Here is a 26,967-nt window from a genome sequence, read left to right as displayed (position 1 = left end):
CCTCGCTAATCGTCCCCAGAGGACGGCGCCGGGAGGGGAGGGCTCCCGCCGCACAGCGCCCGCCCCCTGCTGGCCGAGAGGGGAGACGCTTCACCTCCTCACACCTCTGTGTCTCCTCAGGTCTCCGAGAAGAACCAGTGGGGAGAGATAGTAGAAGACTTCAGCTTCCCCCGCGGCTGCTCCAATGCTGCTTTTGCTCTGAAACAGTATTACTTGCGGTGAGTTCTGCTGTCTGATCATCCAGAATACTTTGTTTTGTGTCAGATATAGTATCATTGTTTTTCCAAGCATGTTTAAGTGGGGGGTGCTTTGGTCAAGTAGGGGTTAATGGGTCAAGCACATCATTTGGTCCCTACCAGCGGGCTGTAGCTTTCAGGGTGTTGGCGCTATATGTCCCTGGCTGTATGTAAGTAGACGGCTCTTTAGGGGCTTTGTATACGGACAGACAGATCGCTCAGATTGTGTTCAGTGTAAAGGCTGAAGAATAATTTGTCCAGTTTATGCATGCCCAAAAACCAGACGATGAACCGGCCCGTGTAGGCAGCCCTTCATCTACGAAGAACTACCTGCTTACTGTGAACAGAGGGCCATCATTCATTAGCCATGACCGTTGCCGTGTAAAAGCACTAGGACAAGCTGTCGGGCCTAAAGGTCATCCTTGTAAGGCCCTTGTCCATGGTGTTTGTAGATGCCAGCTCTGCCAGCAAAGACCGTGTTTTTTTGTTTTTGTTTTTTTTTTTAAATTGCCCGCCTTGTTTTATAGTGGGGATATGTATGAAATTGTACACAATCAATTGCATGCGGACAGTTTTTGCATACATTGCCTGTACCAATGTATAGGGCTCACACTGCGTAGTACGCAGAGAAATAGAGCATGCTGCGTATCTACATGCAGTATCTATACACACGTGCACAGATCATTAACTCCATTCACAGTGTATTACGCCGCCATGCATCACATGCGTAATACACAGTGAAAAAACGCCCGTGGGCATGAGCCCATAAAGGACCCTTAGATCTGCTGCTCAGCTACATTGTTGCACAGCCTACGTTGGTCTTCTTCAGCCCACAGATCTCAGGGCTGCCCCTGGTGTACGTCTTCATTTTGCCTTTGGAGGTGTTCTTCACTTGATCATATTCACTCAGAAGTATGTGAACCCCTATCTACAGATTGGCCCTAGAGAGGAGGAATGCCTGTAAATATCGTCACTCATAAGCTGCATACTCAGTTTGTGATGTGTTTATTTATTGTGTGTGTGTGTGTTTTAAAGCCAAATTTGTGTGTGCATTTAGCTTAAAAAGAAAAAGGGGAGGCTACCTTCATTAGTGTGACCTCGGCACAAACGTTTCTTGTGGACCATCCATGTGAATTCATGGGAAGAACTGTGTGTATTCCTGCATGATTTTGTAACCAAGGCAAAAGTCTTTGCAGACCTATGAAACTAGACTTCAGATGGTGACAGTTCTGCGTGTTGTGGACTCTGTTTGCTCTCATTGGCATTGCTGTGGCCAGTAGGCACTCATGTGCAGAAAGATGGAATTGGCATTGTTACTTCTGTAGCTGCTCTGTCAAAATATTACATTGTGCAAATCTTTCTATAAGGCCGGCTTCACACGAGCGTGACGGGCTCCGCCGCGTAATATTCCGCAGTGAAGCCCGTCACGGCGCCCCCCAGAGACCCCATACTTACCAGCAGAAGATAGCGTGAAGACGCTTCCCCGCCCACCGCCGTCGCGTCACATGACGCGGCCGGCCGTGTCACGTGACGCGCGGCGGTAGGCGGGGAAGCGTTTTTTCACGCCATCTTCCGCTGGTTGCAGTGGGAGATAGCGTGAACGGACGGCTTGCATTGACTGCAATGGAAGCCGTCAGCGCGTACACCCGCGGCAAATAGAACATGCTGCGGGTGAGGACGGGAGATTTCACGGTGCGAAATTCCGCGGTGGAATTACGCATCGTGAGCATTGTGCTATTAGGTTCAATAGAACCTAATAGCAGGGGGCAACGCAGCGGATTTTTGCCGCGGATTTACGCGGCGTAAATCCGTTCGTGGGAAGGAGGCCTAAAGTCACAGATTTTTCAGGTGACAGTTGATAAGTTTAGCCTGTTGTCAGCAGGGATCTACTGCGTTTCGCATTACTTGGGGTTTTCCTTCTGATCTTCCTATAAGAACAAAATGCATCACAGCGAAGGGTAGGAGATTGAGAATAAACTCCTAAAGAACGTCGTATTTGTGCTTTGAAATTAAAATGGTGGGAAATGGGAGAATGACCGAAATGCAATTGCGTAAGTTAAGTTTTTACATGGGTTGCGTTTGGAGAATATGTTAGCAAATTGCTATTTTTTTTTGGTAATCCTTAAAAGGGCCTCAGGCACAAAAAAAAAAAATCACAGGGAGAAGATAATGGTGAGAAATAGAAAAAAAATGCCATACATGCCTTTCCAATTCTCTCCCTTATCCAGCGCCGCTGCTTTGGTCCAATTCTGCAAGTGGCTGCAGCGGTCCAGCCACTCATGCTCAGATGCTTGTGGAGGCCACTGACTTGTGAGCAATGACCAGCATGTGACTGCTGCTGACACTTGTGGAAGGAGAGACCCAGGGAAAAGGCAATGTGTGTGGGAGATTATATATATATATATATATATATATATATATATTATTTTAATTACACTTCCTTAATGATTCCCAAAATAGCACTTTGTTGAGACTCTGTGGTTTGTTCCTCCCTACTGGCTAAGGTAAATGGGCTCATGAATATATTTAATTCTACACTTGTTTTGGGACTTTCCTTGCATGTTTTCTGTTCACTGTGGCTGCATTCACACTCGGGTCTAAGGGTTTCCTGCACATTTCCATCTTTCTGTTCCGTTTTGGGAGCAGAAAAAGAGTTATTCACATTTTTTTTCCCTCATTGTTTTCAAAAACTGTCCATTTTCTTGCTGTCTTAGTTTTTTTTTAAACTGAACAAATGGCGCAGTCATCCTAAAGTACTTGTTTGTTAGTTACAATTGCTAGGCTTCATTTATTGAAACCATCTTGGAGAGAGAAGTTTTTCATACCACTCAAATATATGATACTTATAGGGCTTGTCCACTTTCTACTGTTATGTATTTAGTTATGGAATATGGAAATCATACAGTTTTTGTAATATACATGTATTTAAACTTGTGCTCACGTACCTTTCTTATACGAAATGCAGCGACCCCTATGTACACAGTAGAATGATATACTGCATGGACAAGTCTGCTCATAGAAATGCACGTCAGTCACATGACCCCTGGTATTGTGATCAAGCAATTGGTGAAGAGTAGTTTGAGGAGCAGAACTTGTACAGTATTACTGCCTGTAGCATCTCATGTCTATCTGTGGCTGTAGAAAAGTAGCTCTTTTCTCCTTTTCTCTTTTTTTCTGTGTGTGTCTGCTGTTTTTTTTTTCCAGTTGGCGTTAATAAAATTATCACCTGGAGACCGTTGTGTGTCCAAGTGACAAAGGTGACGCTGCTGCAGGTAGTAATACTGTGAGTTCTGTGTGTCCACGTGACAAAGGTGACGCTGCTACAGGTAGTAATACTATGTGAGTTCTGCTCCTCAGTAAACTTCTATTCACCTGTTAGATGCCTAATCAGAGTCTTGAATACCAGGGTTCACATGACACATTCAGTGGATTACAAAACTGACGTCCATTACTATGGACTATACCATTTTGCTGTGCAAATCGGAGACACTTCATACAATTTTCTACTCATCCCTTTCTTATACCAATGATTTCCTGTTCTGCAACTAAATAAACAGTAGACAGTAGACCGCCCCAGTAATTTTTTTGAAAGGACATCCAACTTGAGTAACATCAAAAGCAACATGTTAGTAGGGCCGCAGGTTTAGTACTAGTTGGCTATGACTAAGGACTGTATGAAATGCGTATAGTACATGAATGGGTTTGTTCTTCACTTATGTTAAAGTCTATAAATCATTAGAGTTTTATATGTAATTTGCTTTGTTTGCTGGAACCACCTCCTGTTAGTCTGAGCACATGTGGTTTACCTTATTGTGTAGCTTGGAATCAATCACATGTTAGTACCGGACATTTGGGCTGTATTGAAAGTGACAGAGTACATGCTCCGGTCATACAAGTTAGAAGTCTTGGGGCTCCTGCACACTTGCATTTTTCTTGCGCATTTTTTTTTTTCACGCGATATCACTGTTTTTTTCACGCAACTGTCAATGGGACTTTCTAATGTTAAAAACGCATCGCGCAAAAAATTGCAAAGCACAAACTAGCGATGTGTTTTTAACATTAGAAAGTCCCATTGACAATCGTGAAAAAAACCGCAGCGATATTGCGTGAAGAAAACACGCAAGAAAAACGCAAGTGTGCAGGAGCCCTTAAAGGGAACCTGTCAGCAGGTTTTATCGATGTGAACCAATAACAGCGGTAGATTAATATAGTATCCATCTTTCCGACAATGTTTTTGCTATGATTGTGGGTGCTAGCATACCTGACGATTTAAACTTTTGAAAAAGTCCCACATGGCATCGGGCAACCCTGTCCAGTGGGCGGGCCGGACTATCTCTGCCAACTGCATGTACAGCTGGTTACTGTGGCCTGATCCCTGAGGACGGATACCGGGGCATGCTCAGATAGACTGGCCTATCAGATTTCACAGCGAGGCGTGGATGACTCTTACAAGGTCATCCACATGGGAGGAGGCTAGAGGGGCTGCTTCACATGCAGCTAGCGGAGATGGTCCGGCCCGCCCACCGGACCGCTCTGCCTGATTTACCCACGGAACTTTGTGAAAGTTCAAATTCTCCAGGGATAGATGGATGATACATTGGTTCACCGCTCTGATTGGTTCACCTTGATAAAAGCTGCTGACAGGTTCCATTTAATAAATCTGATGAGTGCCATGACATTTTCATCTTGGATTACTGTGACTTTGGAGTGCTGAACAGAAAACTTGATTTATGATGCTGTAGGAATCCCTCTCCATGACTGCTAATGTTTTGTAGATGCAGTGACTATTTGCTTCATTCATGATCTGTTGGAGGAGGATGGGTTGCTTTGCATGTAGCTTGGGTGGAGCTGAGGATCAGACAGGCAGTGTGTACAAGCGGAGGCTGTCATCAGGGCTTGCCTTTACTATTCCGGCTGTCTCCCCATTGGTTGTGGTAGACGGACTACACACGTGAGTCTGCAGTGACTACAGCAGCGTACAAATAGACGGCAGCTCACTCGGTCTACTGTGAAGTGTGCCGGACTGCCTGGGAAAGTTAGCAGAGGGCTCAGCTGCTGTAGCTTGTGCTTACCAATAAAGCCATGCAGTAATGTGATGGTTTCCAACCCTATATCTTGTTAGGCTTCCTGTGTCTGTTTGGAAGTATTCAAGATTTGTCATACAGTTTCAGCTTTCTTCATTTATAGCATAGGTTGTGTAGGTAGCCTAGAAGTGTACAGCCTATAATTAATCATCTAGCATTTAAGTACTTTGCATGTTGGATCTGTGACAAGATGTACTTTGTAAATTATTTACCCTTAAAAATATTAATGCACTGCAATTTTTTTTACTAGTTGCTAAGAAAACAGAAAACTATGTCCTTCTTGTAAACATAGGATTTGTTAAAAAAAAAGCTACAGATTCCAGTATAAAAATGTGCTGCTAAGGCCGCTCACACTAGTAATTGCCGGCACGTACCGCGCTGGGAGCGCACACTAGTACACAGTACAGGGTATACTGCATGCTGACGGGACCACATACAATACCTTTCCACGTAATACGTGCCAAGAAAGAGCATGTTGCGGTTTTTATTTTGTGCACTGTGTGTGCAAGGCACCGTTGTCAGTAATGTAAAGTTAGTTTAATGAACTTAAAACCTGCCCGTGTGATACACTCCCATGCGCAGTCTTCTTGGGGTTTTAATTTAGTTTACATTTCTTGCGATGTATATATACCACGCATTCTCAGTGTAATGGTGTATTGGCAGCGTTGACTATGCGCCCATAGAGAACAATGGTCTCTCACGCGTGTAACACGTAGCAAAATAGAACGTGCTACGTTCTTTTTTTGCAATCGCGTATTATGCAATACCTTAACACAAATGGGAGAGAGACATTGTAAGGCAATGTATTTGATTGCCTGCAAATTACCGCTTATCAGATGCATGAACATCACGTGTAATATGTGATAATCTTACGCTTGTCTGAGCCCAGCCAAAAGGACAATATTCTGTGTCACGGCTGTCCCTTAGGGCTCATTCCCACGGACGTAATTTCACTGTCGAATACGTGGTGAATGGAGTCAATGAAAGTACGTTGATTTTCATTGACCCCTTCACACTTGCGAATATTCACTGCGTGTAATACACGTGCGAAAAAGAATGCAGAATGTTCTGTCTTACAGTATATTACATACGTATAGCTCTGTTCCCTATGGGTTGCGTATTAAACACTGTACATATGCAATGCATTGAATACGCAACGCCACTATAAGACACAGCGGGAAATGTAAAAAAACAAACTAGTCACACTGCGCACAACCGCATGCGTGAAATACACAGTGCACAATAGCTGTCATACGCAGCAATAGCCGGCTCCCACGACAGGAAAGCGCTGTGTGATACATGCTGCATTTTATGCATACGGCCGTGGAAATGAGCCCTTAGAAGTTAATGGAAGCTTTAGGCCAGGATACGCCACTAGTTTTCAGGTGAACGTCCAGCAAACCCAGGTAATGAGGGCTAAAACAAGGCATATATTTATAATTACTTGTAAATTATGGTACCATTACACGGATACTAAATATGTATACATTTTATTTTTCTTGCTACCTTTGCACCATGGAACACCTAACTCGTATCCTGAGAGCCATCACTGTAGTTTCCCATTATCAGAGCTCTGTGAGGACGTTGTTTTTGTAGAATGAGTTGGTTGTAACTGATACCATTTTGGGGGAACACATGGCTTTTTGAATGCTTATGAGTGATGGTGATTACAGTGCAGTTACCTCCAGTGATCACACATGACATCTTCTCTGATTGGTGTTTTACTTCTCTACGTGGGTTCAGACCACCGTCACCAGCTCCCACTCATCTCGGCACACTCTTCCCATCCTGCAGGTATCCATAGTGCCCCTCTCAGTAACTCTCCCATAGTAAATAGTGGCCCCTCTTAGGCCTCCTTCCCACGAATGGATTTCCGCCGCGTAATTCGCGGCGTAAATCCGCTGTGTTGCCCGCAGCTATTAGGTTCTATTGAACCTAATAGCTCAGGGCACACGGTGCGGAATTCCACCGCGGAATTCCGCACCGTGAAATCTCCCGTCCTCACCCACGGCATGCTCTATTTGCCGCGGGTGTACGCGCTGACGGCTTCCATTGCAGTCAATGGAAGCCGTCCGTTCACGCTATCTCCCGCTGTAACACAGCGGAAGATAGCGTGGAAACGCTTTCCCGCCTACCGCCGGCGCGGTGGGCATGTTATGTGACGCGGCGGCGGTGGGCGGGGAAGCGTCATGCGGGAGCGAAGAGGCCGGATCCGCTGGTAAGTATGGGGTCTCTGGGGGGCGCCGTGACGGGCTTCGCCGCGGAATATTCCGCGGTGGAGCCCGTCACGCTCGTGTGCAGCCGGCCTTATGGCGGCTTCACACGAGTAATTTACTGCGTGACGCACACATGACAGTTGTGTGGCGCACAGCAAGTACGCAATGATATTGCATACTGCCAATGTTGGCGTGTATGCGTGTGTAATACACGCCAAGATAGAACATGCTGCACTCTTTATTGCACACGTATTTTGCGCAGTTCTTGTAAGCGGCAACGTGGGAGCTTTATGGCAGATTGGTACAGCGTATTAGGTGCACAAAACCCGTGTGTGTAATATTCTGTGACCATATGTTCATGTAAAGGAGCCCTTAGCTATACTGCCTCTCTGTGTCCCTCCTTATAGTGCCCTCTTGTGGCCCTTCTTAGTTATGGTGACCCCTTGTGGTCCCTCTGCTTATAGTACTTTCCTCCGCAAAATCAACTCCATCATACTGTGCCAGGTAAAAACACTTTCCCTCCCTTCATCTTCTCCATCATACAGTCCCATGCAAAGAAAGATCTATCCCCTCCCTTCAACCCCCAACTTACAGTCCCATGTAAATGCCACTCTCTCTCTCCCATCATCTTCTCTTAGAGTCCTGTATAAAAAAAACAAAAAACTTAACACCCCCCACTCCCACCTTCAGCCCCTCAACATATCCCTCCAACATACAGGCCCATGTAAGCTATCTTATTCTCTCTTCTGCCACATCCAGCATATGTACAGTCCCATATAGAATCCTCCTTCCCTACTACATACATGTAGATGTGCTGTGTTGCGTTTTTTTTGCATACAATACATGTATAAAAAGGAATGCAGCATGTTCTATTTTACTGCATCGTACGCACGTGTAATAAACCCTGTACATATGAAATTACATTACGTATGTGCGGCATTCATATACAACACCGATAAGAGAGCAGGAAATAAAAAAAGAAACCAACAAGAAGTCACACACGCTGTCATGCGCAGTGCAATGTGGCGGCCATACGCAGCACTAGCTGTCTCACACAGCTGTTAAACGCTATACTATGCAGGCAGCGTTGTGTGCATACACTTGTGTGACCGGCCTTGGCCTATAGCTCAGTGTTGTGGATTGTAGTGCAGACTCGCCATGGCTGGCACTCCCTTATTGAAGGGGTGAATATATATTTACAAGCTGTGGATTTAACGTCCGCACCACAAGGTAATTTACACTGCCGTGTGTTGATGCGGTTTTATTGGACTCTCATCCACATAGCTTGCGCTGTAAGGCCACGCTTACACAAGCGATTGTAAAACCGCAGCATTTTACAGCGTGCAGAGCAGTATTTTTGTGAGTTTGCCTGCCTTGTTACTGCACAAAATGTGCAGGCAAAGAAAGCTGCCGATGTCACCACTTTGTCCCCCCTCCTGGTATTATAGCAAGTAGAGTTACAAACGCTATTAAACTGTGTTTTTAACGCGGCACATTCATGTCAATGGGCGATGTAAGACGTCAAAAACACTCTGAAACACTGTAAAACGGAACCTAGAGCGTTCCATTTAGCACACGCTAAAAATGCTGCACTAAAACGCTTGTCTGAGAGGCCCCATTGAAATGAATGGAGGCTTGGGGCAGCAGTTTTAGTGGATGTTGAAAACGTGGTAAAGGCCGCCTGCAGACGAGCGGGTCGGATCCGGCGGCGAGAATTCTCGCCGCGGGACCTGACCCAAGCGCCTGCAGAGACGAGCGCGTACTCTCCCGCGCCTGGCGGCCCCGGCTCTTTCATGTGCCGGCTGCCGGGTAGCCGGCGCATGTGCAGTCCGGAGACGGCGGCCGGGTGAGTGACGTTTCTGTGCGAGGCTCTGCGAGCCCCGCACAAAAATAGGAAATGCCGCGGTTTGTTTGCCGCGCGAGATTTCGCGTGGCCAAACCGCGGCCGTCTGCATAGGAGTGCGTATTGTAATGCACTCCTATACAGGCTTTCAGTGGCGGAAATCCCGCCGCGGGATTTCTGCCCGTGTGCAGGCGGCCAAACTCTGTAAAATAAACCATCTGTGTGAGAGGCCTATAGCGCTAACAAAAATCTGTAGTGTTTACATACGTGTGGACATACCCTTAGGGCTCTTCCACACTTTTAATGTTAAAAAAAGAATGTTAATGGTACTTTATAATGTTGAAAACACATCGCACAAAAATCGCAAGTTTGTGCTTTTTGATTTATGTGCGATGCGTTTTTAACATTATAAAGTCCCATTGACGTGTAGGTTAAAAACCGCAGCGATAGCGCGTGAAAAACGCAAGTGTAGAAGAGCCCTTATGGTGTACATCATGATGCCTTCTAGCTGTATATGTAGTGTAAATTGTACTAGGAACACAGCCTGCTCTCCTACCATGTGTCCCCAAAAATAAGACAGTCTTATATTAATCCCCCCCCCTCCCCCAAGAGGCAGTGTCTTATTTTCAGAGGATGCCTTATAATACTCGCCTAGTAGACGGTGTTCGGGTCCCTCGCGCTGGTCTCTGGCACTGCTGCAGGCTTCCATGTACCTCTAAATGCCGACACAGCATTTCTTTCTATTTGCAGGGCTTGAATACCCCACCTCCAGTAAGCGATTGCTCTGATTGGTTCATTAAGTGCCGCGTCGGCCAATTAGAGCCGGCGCTCGATTAACCAATCACAGCCATTCATTGAATGACCTCATGGTAGGGCTTATTAGTGTGGAAACACGATATATGTGAGGCAAGGCTGTGCTTCTAAGTGTCATGAATTAGTTTGCCTACTGTTGGTCACCACCTTTTGTCAGGCTGTTTTTGTATGCAGTCCAGTGCTTGGCAAAAACAATGCATCAAAAACCGACATCGGCGCGGCGGCAGAGGATCATAAAGTATTTTCAATGGGAAACATTGCACCGTGTGCACCTAGTATGCGGTGCGATGCTTTGTCTGCGCAATTGAAAACTATATGCGACGCAAGGGCATGCCCGAGGATAGGGCATGCCACGATTCCTTTGTATGACCCCATTCAAAAGAATGGGGGGACTATTTGTGCGTCTCACGTGAAAAAGTTGCAAAAAAAATAAAATTATCTAAATTTGGTGCTGACTAGAGATGAGCGAGTATACTTGCTTAAGGCACTTTACTCGAGCGAGTAGTGCCTTAGCCGAGTATCTCCCCGCTCGTCTGTAAAGATTCGGGGGGCTGGTGACAGGTGAGTTGCGGGGGGGAGAGGGGGAGAGAGAGATCTCCCCGCCGCTCCCCTCCCCCCGCCGGCCCCCGAATCTTTAGAGATGAGCAGGGAGATATTCGGCTAAGGCACTACTCGCTCGAGTAAAGTGCCTTACGCAAGTATACTCGCTCATCTCTAGTACTGACCTAATCGTACTGGCCTGGAGAATTAATTTAACATGTTATTTATCCTGCACAGAAAATGCCATAAAAGCATGCCAGAATTGCAGACTTCATTAAAGGGGTTGTCCCGCGGCAGCAAGTGGGTCTATACACTTCTGTATGGCCATATTAATGCACTTTGTAATGTACATTGTGCATTAATTATGAGCCATACAGAAGTTATAAAAAGTTTTTCACTTACCTGCTCCGTTGCTGGCGTCCTCGTTTCCATGGAGCCCGTCTAATTTTCGCCGTCTAAAATGGTCGAATGGCCAAATTAGACGCGCTTGCACAGTCCGGGTCTTCTTATCTTAATGGGGCTCCGTGTAGCTCCGCCCCGTCACGTGCCGATTCCAGCCAATCAGGAGGCTGGAATCGGCAATGGACCGCACAGAAGAGCTGCGGTCCACGGAGGGAGAGGATACCAGCGGCCATCTTCAACCGGTAAGTATAGAAGTCACCGGAGCGCGGGGATTCAGGTAAGCGCTGTGCTGTTCTTTTTTTCAGTCCCTGCATCGGGGTTGTCTCGCGCCGAACGGGGGGGGGGGGGGGGGGGGGGGGGGTTGAAAAAAAAAAAAACCCCGTTTCGGCGCGGGACAACCCCTTTAATCTTGCCTCTAGAAAAATATGGAATAAAAAGCAATCAAAATGTAATATGTTGCCAAAAATTACATAAATGAAGACTAGAGTTCATCCTGCAAAAAAACAAGCCCTTCTAGAGCTCTGGCGATAGAGAAATAAAAATGCTATGGCTCTTGGATTGCAGCAACACAAAAGCTAATCTTTAAAAATAAAGAAAAATCATTTTTTGTATACAAAAATATCACAACATAAACTGCATAAACTTGGTATGACCGGAATTGTGCTGACAGTGCGGTGATCGCATTATTCCCCACACCGAACACCGTAAAAATGAAATCCAAAAAACAAAGGGCAGAATTTTGTTTTCCCCTAATCCCTTAAAAATAAAAATATATGTACCCAAAAAATGATGCCATTGAAAAATACAACTTGTCCCGCAAAAAGCAAGCCCTCATATGGCAATGCTGACGGGAAAATGAATTGATCATTATGGCATAAATGGGCTTACTCACTAAGGCCTCTCACACAGGACGTTTGCAAAAACGCTGCGTTTTTCAACGCTACGTTAACAGCGTTTTCAGCACAGCTGAGAACGCTGCCCATTCATTTCAATGGGAGACTAAGCTGAAAAAGCCCAAGGATAGCACATGCAGCGCTTTCAAAACGCAGCATTCTCAGCATTATGTGAGCAGCCCCATTGAAATGAATGGGAGCCTTGTACAGAGTTTAGCACAGGGCTGAAAACGCAGCGCTAAACACTGTACAAAAACGCCCTGTGTGAGGGAGGCCTAAGGGGTTAAACCTGAGACCAGTTCCATGGGAGCACTTGTGTGCCTATAATACAGGCATGTGACCAACCATGGAGCTACTTGCTAAGTTCATGTACAACTGGCCTAAGGATGGTGGCGATGTTGATTTGGAGGTCCACACCCAAATTAGTTTAGGAACCCCTTACTATCTATATTTTAGCTGTTTTTGGATACACACAGGTTCCCAGAGGGGTGCTATCTAGACTACAGGAGGAGATTTCAGATTAGGTCTCCAAGCAGTACAAAGGCATCTCTGTAGTAACAGGAAGCCCTGATCTACTATTGGAACATGGAAGCCCTGATCTACTATTGGCCACTGTGTGCCATATGCCGCTGACTAGGACTGCTGTCGTGCCCAGGAACTACGCTATTCTCTTGTAAGGAAGGGCCAGGAGGTCGCCGTGGCTAGTGCATGTACAGGCCAGACACTGGGTATGTCCCCATGGGTTACATATGCTGCTACTGTGTTGGCTTCTTGTGGGGTCACCAGTGAGATTTCCCATGGACAGAGGCACATTGTATCTTGTTGGAAGGGCAAATGGTCATTTCTCATCCCTCTGCAGCATTGTAGTACTACAATCGGTGCAGAATATATGCCCATAGTGGACATGATTTACCTGTTTCTTACAATTGTGTGCCCTTGTAAGTTCCATACTACAGTCACTTTACAGATCTTATTAGGATGAGTCTCGTCACAATGTGTGGCTGAGGTTGTATTGAGCTGCCATAGCTTAGTAGCAGGGGATTGAAGCAATCCCTACTATTTCATCCACCAAGGGTTTGTGTATATAACAGCCCCTCTCCCGTTTCCCAGTGATCCTGCGTACACTGCTGCCTCCTAGAATGGTTTACTAGATCTATGTTTGGCCTATATTTTACAAGTATGAATACATCTGGTGAGTCAATCATTGGCTTCTACTGTTGCCAGACGGAACAGCAGTCTTTGCTAATAGTTTTACCAAGGTCCATATCCCTGTTTGGTTGTAAGAAGGATGCAGGACTTTATATTTTATCTTTTTATGATCATAACTTACGTTTTTGAGTCGGGCTATGCGGGGCGCTCACATAACATTCCTGAAAGCTGTTGGCTGTTGTCTTACATTTTATGTTCCATGTGTTTGTAATTCTTTTTATCTATATTTACTTAGTGAATATACTTATGACTTCTAGCGTCAGAGGAGAGTAGCGGTGGGGTTAGGACTACTCTGCTTAGGAGGATGCATTGTAACATGCTTTTATTTCTGGTGATTTTTGTACTTGTACAAAATATTGCCAGTATTGTAGTAAATTAAACTATGATTGTTTGATGACTTGTATACAACTAAAAAGATGCAGGTTGTTTTTTGTTTTTTTTTTCAAATTGCAAAAATAAGACAAAATCCAGTAATTTTTTAAAAAACAAACTCTTCATATTTTTAACATAGCAAATTAAAATGTCCATCCTCCCAGGGGGGGGGGGGGGGATGCTAAAGGATAAGGGGATATATTTTTGCTTAATGATATGATATTCCATGAATTTGTAGACAATCCGCAGCCTGCAGGTTACTTCTGCGGATTGTTACTTCTGTAAAAGACCGGGTCATGTGACTGCTGCAGCCAAAGAATGGCCACAGCAGTGACTTCTAGAGCCAGTGATTGGCCGCAGCAGTCACATGTTCTGGTCAGCAGTAACCAGGAAGTACAGAGGGGTCGTGAGGCAATTTTGGGTCCTGGGAAAACCCCTTTAAGGATAAACTTAGACTTTTAGTAGTTTCAGTCACTGAATATCCACTGCCTGTTCATGTAATATGAAGATTAATAATTATGTAACTACTGCTGTGTAGTAAATAAAGTAGTCCCTGTGTTATATGTTTATAATGTCTGAGTAAGGCCGCCTGCAGACAGGCGGAAATTCCGCGGGAAAGCCGCGGAATTTCCACCCATGGAAGCTGCCATAGGATTGCGTTAGCAAGCGCAATCCTAGGCAGACGGCATTGATTTGGCCGCGCGAATTTTCGCGTTTCAAACAAATCGCGGCACGCTCTATTTCTGTGCGGGGCACGTCACTCCCCGGCCGCCGGCTCCGCTCTGCGCATGTGCCGGCACATGAAAGAGCCTGGGCCGCGGGAGCAGGTGAGTGCCGCGCTGCTCTCTGCAGACGCTCGGGTTGGGTCCCGCTGCAAGAATTCTTGCAGCCGGATCCGATCTGGCCGACTGCAGTCGGCCTAACTTGGACTGCCGCTGTGGGAGTACTGCGTTTAAAAACGTGAGTGATCGCGGATTTCCGCGGTCTCTATTAATACTATATTAAGGCCGGCTGTCGATGGGCCATAATCGCAACGATTCTCCGCTCATGGGCAGGTGGCGGCGCTTTCCATAGCAATGCTATGGGAAGCATCGGCCGCCGGCGAATACACTGCCGTGGACAGGGGGCCTAATGGAGAGCTCCTGCTACGGAAATCTGTGGTGAAATAGAACATGTCACAATTTTTTTTTCCCGCAGCGGAAATCCGTGGCAGAATTCCGCATGTGAGCATTGGCAGCTGGAAGCTATTAGGCTCAATAGAACCTAATAGCTGCAGGATTCCACTGCTGTTTTCCGCCTCGGAAACGCAGCAGAAATCCGTCCGTGGGCATTAGCCCTTATGTAAATCATACTGGTAAACTTAGTACCTTCATACCTTGTTGTGTATCCAAAGTATCAGTTCTCCCTTTTTTAGCCTTTTTTTTTTTTTTTTTTAAATCCAAATCCAATTTCTGCATCTCTTGATAAAAAGTTGCAAAAAATCAAACTGTATGTTTGGTATTGGCATAATCATACTGGCCTGCAGAATTAAAGGAGTTGTCCGGCCACACAGGGTAAAAATTTTTATAATGCTGCTGCTTTCCTTTCAGTAAGGATAGTAACAGACAGCATACAGGGGCTCAAACCGGCCGGCAGATCAGCTGGAATGTCAGTTTCTTACCTTAGATTCTGATCTTCACTGCAGCTTTCAAAGATGGCGCCTCTCTGCGCTCTCCCTCTTCTGTGTGCGCGCTCCCGATGGTAGTAAGAGACATGAAAAGGCAGGATTTCATGGCCTCCCAAAGCTCACGTCCTAGCCCCGCCCACGACACGCCCACCTCTAATGAACTGCTCTACAGTCTCTCCCCGCCCAGGCCCCGCCCCCTGCTGCATACTATAATCAGAGGGGGTGTGGCCAGGGGAGACTGCGTTATACACTCGTCAGGATAAAATCCTGGCATGACTGCATTCACTATACGCAGTGCTAGTGTTTACAGAGGGGCGGGGGAGAGCCGAGAGAGAACTCTCCTGCAGCCCCCCACTGCAAGGCTACCTACTGCCCCCCCACCCTGCTAAAGTGAAACAAAACATTTCCCCACACACACATGCCCTCATAGTCCCCCTCCCACAGCGACCCCCCCCCCCCTCACAATGACCCCCCCACAGTGCACTCTCCCACAGTGCCCCCCTAATGATCCCCCACAGTGCCACAAACAGTGCCCTCTACAGTACCCCCTACACATGCCCCCCAGTGTCACCCCTACAGTGCCCTCCAAAGTAGCCCCCCTCATTCCCCCCAACCACAGCATTCTCCACAGTCCCCCCTCAACAGTGCTCCCCCCCAGTATTCCCCCCCCCCCCCAGTGGCCTCCGCAGTACCCCCCCTACACATGCCCCCCCCCCAGAGTCCGTTTCCCCCCCCCCCCCCCCCCCCTCCCCCCCCGGGACTTCTGACAGCCACTTGCACACACACATCCATCCATCCCTCCTCCCCCCCCCCCCCCCCCACGAGAGCCCGCCCCTCCTCTCATTCTTACCTTGGAGTTGAAGAGCCAGCAGCCACGCCTCCCCTGCAGGCAGCTTCCCAGGCTGAAGTTCTTCTGCACCTGCGCAGAGCTGTGCTGGAGAGGCGCGTCCCCGGTCGTCCCGACAAGAAGAGGAGAAGAGACTTGTCAGAACCAGGAACCATGGCAACCGAGGAGCAACACAGGGGGGGGCAGCCAGGAGGTAAGTGAATAACTTCTGTTTGCCTAATTTACAATGCACAATGTATATTACAAAGTGCATTGTATTGGGCAAACAGAAGTAGTGAGACCTAATGTTTATGGCCGGACAACCCCTTTAATTTAACGTATGAGCGTATGTGTAAAACACCGTGAGTCACGCAGGGTTTTACCGCTGTGGAGGTGTCGGTTAGTCAGCCTATCGCCGTGTATGACAGCGATTTATTGTACTGCGCGGTCCATGTTCTGTTCTTGTGTAAATTTCCTGACCTGTCTCTTTGCAACAACACTTGTATACGCCACCTGTACACCTGTACAATGTAGTTGCGTATGGGCAGCGTTGATCACGTGCCCATAGAGAACAATAGGCTCTTTTGCATGTAATATGTGGCAAAATAGAACATGCTGCATTCATGTTTGTGCTCGGTATTATGTAATGCATACACGCAAATGTGAGCGAAACAGACAATGTGCCCTCAAATGACCGCGTATCAGACGTGCGTACATCGCAAGTGTGATACGCGGTAAACTTGCGCTCATGTGAGCCCGGCCTAAGAAGATAATTTAATAAGTACCCAAAGGGGATGTAGCTGTAGGGAGGGCAATGGTGGAATTAGCACCCGGGTTTTGTGCCGTGTGAGGGAGTCAAAGGCATCTCTGCCATACAGGACACCAGTATTTTTGGTTTGTGTTAGATTTTGCATTGGGCCCTGAAGTTGCGCCTCTCTGCCCGTTGTACTGGGCCTGCAGCGGGCACTTCTCCCGTCCTCAATTTTACATTTTCAAGTTCAAAACTTGACTGTAAGGCTGGCTTTACACGGATGCATTTGCGTGCGCAATACAAAGTGAATAGAACTCATTGATTTCAATGGATTCCCTTTATATGCGCGAGTTTTATGTGCAGCACAAGAAAAGTTAGAACCTGCTCTATCTTTCTGTGCATTTGTGCACCAAAGGTCCCCATAGAAGTCAATGGGGGTGCACAAATGTGCGCGCAATATGGAAGGAGATGTGTGAAAAACTGCATAATTCTGTGGGAAAATGGACACATCTGGATATAATTAGCCATTTTAATCTGTTTGTTTGCTATATGGTAATGAACATGTCCTGCGGGCAGGAAAAGATACAGTAAAATACGCTAATGCACGCAAAAGCCTCATTCACACAGTGAACTAGGTTGATTCGCTTGTCTTTCTGCCCACAGTACTGTACGTTTTTGCGCATGCAGGCTTATTCATATGCGCACACAACACCCCGTCCCTCGCCCTTATTTAAGAAGCGGTTTTGCATGATGAAGCTTAGAGGTGTTCTCTCCCTGCAGCGTATTGCGCATCCCCATGCATATAGTGTGTATATTTGGGCACCTCTCACAGACTTCTATGGGGACTTTGCTGCACAAATACGTAAAGAGATAGAGCCGGTCCTATTTGTGCGTGTGAGAAATGTGCGCAAAAGAAAAAGAACTACACCATTGAAATCAAAGGGTTCTATTCTGTGTTTTATGTGCACAAATGTATCCATGTGAGGCCGCCCTGAGAGGCGGAAAAGGAGGGATTGGAAGGAGGACGGCTGCAGCACCTCACACGGTAGGGGGCAATGGAAAATGGGTTAAAAGAAAGTGTCTTTGCTCGTAGCGACCAATCACAGCTTGGATTTCATTTTTTAGGAGCAATATAAGAAATCATGTATGTACATTGGACCGCTGACTAATTAGACTCCTGAATCTTTCAGTTTAGTAGCTTGGCTTGTGGGTAATAGTTGGAGCCCAGTACTGACCCTGGAGCAGCGGGGACAGTCTGCGGAGTGATGAATCGTGTGTCACGGTCTGGCGGTGGGTGATGGCAGTTGCCCACAGAATGCTGCCTACTGTAACGTCCGGCACAGGGGGGTTATGAGGATGGGCTGTTTTTCAGGGTTTGGGGTACAGGTCCCTTATTTCCACACACAACATTTTGGACAATTGCTTTCTTCCATCTTCGTGGTAAAGGTTTAGGGAAGGCGCTGTCCTGTTCCAACGTGTGCACGAAGGGAGGGTCATGAAGACCTGGTGTGAATTGGATGTAATACCCATAGAACAGGATCAAAAGAGCAAGTGAAGCACCCTCATAAGGCAGGATGTGGGTTAAGGGAACTTGTTCTCAATATGGGAGTTTACATGAAACACCTCAACTGTGACGTTCACATGCCTCTTGCCATATCGTGTAGGTGTGACAATCCTGTAAATGTCCACTAGAAGACAACTTTAAAGACTTGTACCACACAGGTGTTCTGAGGCCGTTCTGCATGCAGTTTTTGTGAGTTAAAGTTAGAAGTGGGTCCAAAGGATAGACTTCCCCCTGCCGGATCCATTTCTGGCTTGGATCCTAAGGCCCGGTTTACACTGTGTAGTGCCATGGATTTAGGCATGGCATAGATCTTTGGAAAAAAAATTGAACTGTCATTCCTGATGTGGTTTCTGCCCAGAATCTGCATTGAGTTGCCCCATTGACGGGGTAAAGCCATCTCAGCCTCCAAGTTCTGCCGATTTTTAAAATGTTGAAATCTACATTGGATTTTTAGATTTTGCTGCCGTAGGTCTCACACTTCAGAGGCGTGTGAACAAGGCCCGAGGGTACAGTCACAGGTATACGAGGGTACGGTCACAGGTATACGAGGGTACGGTCACAGGTATACGAGGGTATGGTCACAGGTATACGAGGGTACGGTCACAGGTATACGTTTCCGGCCAATTTCCATCTTGTCAGGCTAATATCAATCTAAGTATGTGTGTGTATAATGGTCTGCTGATCTGATTGGAGATTAGCTTTAAGGTAATTTTCCTGCCGTTCTCAGATCTGTTGGACTGATACGAGTCCTCATAATCCTCTATAAAGTTAGTCGGTTTTTTTTCCCTCTTCCCTTTTATGCCTTTGTCCTATTCATAATGGATAATCCTGCTTCATGTACGGCCGTCTTATTCTCTCAGAACCGTAGAGGAATGGGATGAATACCGACGACTTCACATCAGTGATTCCTATTTCAATTGTATAAGTTTTGTGGGTATTATTCTCAAAGGGCTAAAGAAAAAATGTGATTCCCTCCCATAAACGACATCCCGGTTTTATGTAGGTTTCAGCTGTTGATTTGTAATATAGAAGAGAAGTGCGCAACACCGAGGCTAAAAGCTTTTACCGGGAGCAAAAAGTCCCATCATAACTTGTAACCTGGAGAGGAGCAGGAAACCTGATTGCTGGTGTGTGCCATTACTATAGGACTGAGGCAGACTGATCTGGGAAATGCAATGAATGCAAGGTTTTCATCTGAATGACATGTGACCACATCTATAGCTTAAATGCATACAAGTTGCCTTAGCGTTGTACTGCGGTTGCATTGGACAAAGTCTGTATCCCCGGGGTTACATACAAGGCCCATCATGTGCTGAGGGGAGCATAAAGAAAAAATAACACATTTACTAAAGTTGTCGGTTTAATGTCTGTAGCGATATAAATAGTTGATTTGCTCTTCGGGTTCTATGGTAGCATGAATGGCCTTCCTGTCATGTGATCTCCATGGATATAAGAACACATTCAGAAGAATGGATATCACCTGACGGGAAGCCCATGCACAGAAGAGTTGTGTTATTTACATTGCTGCAGCAGATTCAAAAAGAACATCTATATAAGGTGTATATTGGGATATATGTTTTTAACCCCCTTAAGAATGTGTATTTTTTTTTCTGTACATGCTTATGGGCGCCATCTTGCCTGAACTGCTTTTAATAGTATTTAGAGACTGGAGCTGACCCAACGACTTCTGTGGGAGAGTGTGTTGGGCATGCTCTGACCTGTGCAGAGGTCCTTGTGCAGGATGTGGGAGGAGGTGAGCTGTGGCTATATTTTATTGTGAATGTTGGTTCCTGTGTTATCTATATATAGGTGTTGCCCTTCCTCCTGGATGTGAAAACCTGTGTTCCCCAATATAGATGTGAGCAAAACCTACTGGAATTTACATGCTTTATGATTTAGAGAAATGTGAGGAATGCCGGACTATGCAGGGGAATTCAAAAAGAATGGGGCACAAGTAAAGAGCCAACATTTAGAATGACGCAAAAAGATAGTAAAACTCCAAGTTTTTAATGCACCTTACAGATGTTTTCTCTTGTGACTTGGTAGATATCAAGTAGGTAGTCCAGTTCTACCCAGATGTGCCCTGGCACAGCCTTTGTTATGGATTCCACTGCAGGAGAGATGCATTGTTTTAGGTTATCTACGGCTTCTTGTTAAAAAATGTTTTTGAGAAAACTTTGTGTTTGTCCATAGCAACTGTACGTTTTTTTTACCGTTAATAATAATAAAGGCTTATGCTGTATGCTGTTTTTTCCACCCCCCCCCCCCCCCAAAAAAAACATACATACTTTCTCTTAATATTTAAATTATTTCCAATTTGATTGGAGTGCATTTGTGCAGCCGTATTGCGTCCGCAGGTCCTGGTCTGATGGGGGGTCTAAGCTGACATCATCTTAGGGATCTGTGATGACATTAGTTTGCACTGTTAGGCCTCCTGTCCACAGCAATAAATCGCACGTGCGTAACGCAATGAACGTTTTCCATAGGATAACTATGGAAAGCATAGCCCGATGTACACGAGCAGAAAATCGTGGCAACTTTCTGTTCGTGTATGAAGATCACAGCATGTCACGATTTTGCACAATGAACCCATCATAATGGGTTCACCACAGAAAATCGCAGTGACAGTGTGTTCTCCTGCAGTGGAAATCCGCGGCGGTATATTGCAAAGCCCGTTGGTAGCCGATAGGCCTTGGACCTATGGGTTGGCAGTAGTATTGACACACAAGTGCGGATGCATTATGCTTGTGTGACAGGGGTCTTTCTCATATGTTTGTCTTCATATTCAGGGGCAATCCGTTGGCTACCTGTAGTTGCGGCCCCCACCGGCCCTGGGGTGGCCGAAATGTCAAACAGTTGAGTGCTCTTTGCTATTGTGTTTCTGTAACTCTGGTAGAAGCCGCTGGGAGTTAAGCAAACTGTGCTGCACCGATTGTATAATATGCCTTGACTTCTGTGGGAGTTATGGAAACAGCATGGCCCAGCCTTTCCTATTTAATTTCAGCTTTAGAATATTTATCTGCAGCCAAGAATGACTTTTTTTATTCTGCTATTTCTATAATGTGTTTTTTTTTGTATTATTTTGTTGCGTTGCATTTAAAGGTGGCCGTATACATTAGATCAATGTTCGATGAACCCATTGCTTTTGGTGGAAGTGGGGGACCATCTAAGGCCGCGCTCACACGGGCATATGATTACCGTGTATTATGCGGGCGCTGTACGTCTGTGTGATAAGCGGTAACTTGCAGGCAATCCATTATATTGCCGTACGCAGTTCCAATTACATTAGCATTTTGGAATTGCGTAATACACAAACACAAAAAAAAATGCAGCATGTTCTATTTTGCAGCGTATAAACAATGCGAGGTAGAGACCATTGTTCTCTGTGGACGCATATATACGCTCACCTGTACGCAGTCACACTGCATATGGACAGCATGGAAAATACAAACCAAAAAAAACCCAGGCGTACTGCACATGACGTGCGTGTGAGATATGCTGTCATGCACAGTATGATTTCGCCGCCATACGCGGCAGTATATCGGGTCACTGTGGCCAGCTCCAGAGCCACAAAACGCTGTGTGTGAGCCCGGCCTAATGTGTGAGCTTTACCCCAATGGCAGATGATTGGGGGGGGGGGGGGGGAATAGAGAGGATTTGGCAGAATACCGTCTGCTGGAACGAGTGTTTGACCTGTTTGGCATCCTGGGCGCCGTACTAACTACAGTATGATGCCACCATTGATTTCAATGTGGCCTCGCAGGCCAGCGCTCGAACGCTGTCTGTTCTATCTTTGTGCATTTTCGCGTTTCTTCTAGCTCTACTCCTCGCTCATCACAGTGATGGGTTGAATTAAAAAAACAGTGACAAGCATTCAAAAACGCTGCTCAAAATCGTGGTAAAATGCCGCGACTTTGAGTGCCGTTTTCTGAATACGTGTGAGTGGCCTAAGGCCTCGGTCCGTGGTGCGTTAAGCGCAGGGTGGTGCACTCCATGGGAGCCAACTATCACCGCATAAGGCAGCAATTGTGCACTGCGAATGACAGCAGATCTCATGCACGCTGATGTGCACTCTGTCTCTTAACGGCGTTGTGTACTCAACATCGCACATGTGCAACATATTGTGTATGTACAGCATTGAATACGCAGCCCATAGAGAACAATCGGGCTGTACACTCGCAATACGTGGTAAAATAGAACATACTGCGTTTTTTTCATGCGCACATTACACTCAATATATGTACGCAAATGTGAATGGATCAATGTACTTTCACTGACCGTGTATTACACAGTTAAATTCGTTCGTGGTAAGGAGCGCTTAGAGTACCTATACGCTATGTATTTATTTGGAGAGGGTGATTTCAGTGTTAATAAACTTTGTAGTGTACTTCTACACTGTGCGTGTTCGCCTATTTGTTTAAAAGATGCACTGAACTTCTATCCAAGCAGCTTCTGTCTCCTCCACTACTTGGGCACATATTGTTCCTTGGAGGAGTCCATAAGTGCTCCTTGGCCAGCGGCGTGTGCGTGCCTGTCGGCCAGTGGCGTGTGCGCTGGCTTTGCTAGCATGTTTTGCAGTGGAAAGTTCTACACTGCCTGAATGAAGTGTCATTTATCAGAATTCTCTCATATTGCCATTCTACATATTCCGTGTCGCCATTACAGTCGTTAATGTTTCCGTAACAACTATTTGTACCTCAAACCTACTTAAGTATATTAAAGTGCTGATTAACCCAGTGGGTAAACATTGCCTTCATGAATGTCATATTGTATTTTGTTTACAGCTACTTGGAAAAATATGAGAAAGTACATCATTTTGGTGAAGATGATGATGAAGTCCAGCCTGGCAATCCCAAACCTCAGCTCCCAATTGGTGCAATCCCATGCACGTACAACTACCAGCAGCACATTGTTCCAGGTATGCACACTTCTCTGAAAGTTTTACGATGGGTACGAGTAGATGGTTCTATGTGGAATGAGAATGCATGGATGCTGTCGGTTATGTTACAGAAATGTTTTTGGTGGTAGGGAGGAAAATATAAAAATACTGCTAATCCTTCTGCGGAACTTGTAGCAGATCTGCAGCAGATTGCTCCTTCGGTTGAAAGGGGGAAATCTACTGCGGATCTGCAGCAAAGACTGCGTCAAACTCTGCACCAAACGGTGCAGATTTTAACGTGGATTATGGTGTAGGTTTTGGTGCGGGGCCACATCCAAATCTGCTCCATATGAATGTCCCCTTATTCTGCCCGCTCTGAGGGCAGCACTAGATAGTGACGGGCATGCTGATGGCAGCGCTATATATCTGTTAGGTATTTTCTATTAGTAGCAGTGCTCAGATCGAGCTGGGTGGAAATACTGTGGGATATTCTTCAGCTGCTAGCCCCGCTCACCCCTCCTTATAGATGTTCAGCAATGTCTATGATCTTATGAAGAGTAATAGTGAGAGAATTGAGGTGTGGGGAGCAGGAGCTCATGTGTAATGTGTGACGGCACTCTGCAGGGCTGTCTGTTGGCCTTACAGGCTGCCATAGGGGTGAAATAATAGAGCACTATAGCCACTTCATCCCCTCACGGCTGTGGTCCCCTCCAGCCTCTATATACTTCTGGGTCAGCGCAGTTATTGGCCGCCTTGGCTTATGAACGCTGTAGCCAATCATTAGTCTCCATAGTACTAACCATTGAGGCCAATGATTGTTTTCAGTGGTTATGAGCCTAGACCATATGTGACCACACTAACCTGAAGTATGTTGACCATGAAGGTAACTGAAGCAGCAGGGGAACAAAACAGGTGAGTATTATTCTGTTTATCAATGTACTACCGTGCCAGTCTACAGGCTAAAAAAAACTTACTTACATACTGTGCACATCTCCAGCCCCTTTACCTTCTGTATCACCCCGCTATTTGTAGTATGTAAGCTCGTTTGAGCAGGACCCTCACCCCCTACTGTCTCCATCAATTGATCGCTACATGTAACCGTTGTTGTTGTATCTTTTGTTTTTTTGTATCTGTACTCCTCTGTTTTGTAAGCGCTGCGGAATATGGTGGTGCTTTATAAATAAATACTATTATGATTAAATCTGTATTTCAACACCAAAATCCATCATAAAATTTGCACATAATGTTGCAGATTTGGTGCTGATTGAGCCATGAGGTTTTCACTCATTACCTTGAAGTGAATGAAGTCTGTTTTCCCACAACAAAACGAAGATGCTGCAGATTTAAAAAATCCACAACGGGGCTCGAACCTGCAGTGGAATGTTTCCCTCTTAGTGAATGGGGTTTGTTTAGAGCACATTTACTAACATTGTATTGTACATAATTGCGGAATTGTGCTTCAGATAGATTCCGCAGCGAGTACGTGATGTGTGACACTGGCTTTATAGACAAATCCATAATGAGCCTGGCAGCTGTAATCCTGTCTTGGGGGATGCGTTGGTGCCCCCCTCCAGCTAACAGCATAGATATGGTGCTTAGCATTGACCGCTTCAGACTAGTTAGAGAGGCTGTCTGCCTTGCTTTTTTTAATAGTTTTTGTCCCATAAACCGGACATGTCGGCTTCTAATGTAGAAGCCCTGCCCTTTTCATGGGGCGTCCCTGATCATGTCCCGTGTTGGGGCTTACTTTTGGCTGCAGTGGTCACATAGGTAAACAACCACATGACCACTGTGACCAAAATAAATACACTGGCCAGAGGGCCAAAGTGATGCCGCTGAGGGGTGAGTGTTTGTTTTTTTTTTTTTAAATATGTATTTTGACCTTTCCCTCTCCACTAATGTTTACTAATCGGAAACCCCTTTAAACGTCTAGCTCCAGTCATAGCCGTTGCAGGTGACTGTCAGCTGCATGACACCACTAACAGCCACCAGGTATGGAGTGGGCTTGGCTCCTGTGCACACTCCATATCCAGACAACCAAGGATCTACATGGCTTAACCCCTTAAGGACGAGGCTGTTTTGTACCTTAAGGACCAGACACTATTTGGGGATTTTACCCATATAGTAGTTTACTGCTCTGTTTTTTTTCCCTTCTGTTTCCCAAATTATTTTTGCTGTGTTTTTCTTCCCCTGTGACATAGGGGTATTTTTTTTATATCTTTTTCACAAACTTTTTTTTTTTAGTTTTTATTTGGGGTAAAAAGCGTAAAATTTTTAAAAACATTATATATATATATATATATATATATATATATATATATATATATATATATATATATATATATATATAATTTTTTTCTCTTTTAATTAGTAGATTTACGCTAAAATAAAGTATGGAAATAGGTTCCTCATGTTTCGTACGTTTTGATATATAATATGTATGTTTTTGGATTACAGGGCACATACTGCGACTGTTTTGGTTGGCGTCGGCTTTGGGTTAATTTTATTTTTATGTACAGATGCTCCCCTACTTGCGAACAGGTTCCCTTCCAGGATCCTGTTCGCAGGTCCGAACAAATGTTTGTATGGAGCGGGATCGCGGGTGGATCCCGCTCCATACAACGTCGAGTGCAGGCTGTTCTTACAGCGGACACCCGGTGGCTACAGACCAGTCAGGAGGATGAGCTGTGATTTCCTCTAATATACCTGTGAGACAGTAGCTGTGTGATCATCAGTAAGGCCCAATGTCCACTTACGGCTTTGATTTGCGGGTCACTCGCAAATCAAAGCCGCCCATAGGGATACATTAGCATCCACAAACTATTTAAAAGCATACAGATGCCATTTTCTCCCGGCATGTGGATCGCACACTGAGGGAGAAAATTGCAGCATGCTCCATTTTGGCCACAGATTCCATGGGGCTGCTTCCATTGAAGTCAAAGGAAGCCGTCATTTCGGCTGTCATTGTGGCTGTGCTGCGGATCTGCGGGGAAGCAGGAGATTTAAAAAAATAATAAGAAATTCCCTGCACATGCGTCCGGCGCTTCCGGACGCATCCGCCATGCTAAAGAAAGGAGATCCGTGCTGGTGCCGAAGAGGTAAGAGAACTTTTTTTTTTTTTCGCCGCGGGCACGCGGGGATTCAGCAGTGGAATCCGTGCGTGCAAGTGGTCATTGGGTCTAACTGTGAGAGGAGTGCCTGTATCCTGCAAGCAGTGTCCTGCTAGATCCATGTAACAGCATCACACAAACTGAGAAATTGACAGAAAATGAATCCACAACCCTGAAGATCTGAGTTGGTCAGAATTTAGATCATTCTTCTTTGTTGACAGATTTTAAGCCTTATTCTGTGTGTGTGTAGAATATGTGTGTGTGTGTGTATATGTATATGTATGTATATATGTATGTATATATACATACATACATACATACATACACTTCTTTTTTTTTTTTTACTCTTTTCAGCAAAGAAGCTGTATATAAGGGCTGGGTTTTTACTGGTTGAGCTGTAGTTTTATTGCTGCTGTTCAGGAGACCATACTTTTGGGACTAAATCATTCAGTCACTTGTACAATACACTGTAAGGCCGTTTTCACACGGTGGATAAAATCACATGAGATTTGTGTGTTGCATTTGAATGGGGTCATACACATGAGCAATGTTTTCCGCCATGG

General features: G+C 45.7%; 1 protein-coding gene across 1 annotated transcript in view; it reads left to right on the top strand.

The window, feature by feature from the left end:
* Positions 1 to 26,967, top strand: part of ARID2 (AT-rich interaction domain 2) — a 73,121-nt gene that overhangs the window by 9,442 nt on the left and 36,712 nt on the right. The window contains exons 3-4 of the mRNA XM_066591716.1: positions 121 to 218; positions 23,200 to 23,333. Coding sequence (XP_066447813.1) covers positions 121 to 218; positions 23,200 to 23,333 — 232 coding nt within the window. The remainder of the gene's footprint in view (positions 1 to 120; positions 219 to 23,199; positions 23,334 to 26,967) is intronic.

The sequence above is a fragment of the Eleutherodactylus coqui genome, chromosome 2 (assembly GCF_035609145.1).
Source record: "Eleutherodactylus coqui strain aEleCoq1 chromosome 2, aEleCoq1.hap1, whole genome shotgun sequence".
NCBI lineage: Eukaryota > Metazoa > Chordata > Amphibia > Anura > Eleutherodactylidae > Eleutherodactylus > Eleutherodactylus coqui.
This window is presented reverse-complemented; position numbering and strand designations above follow the sequence as displayed.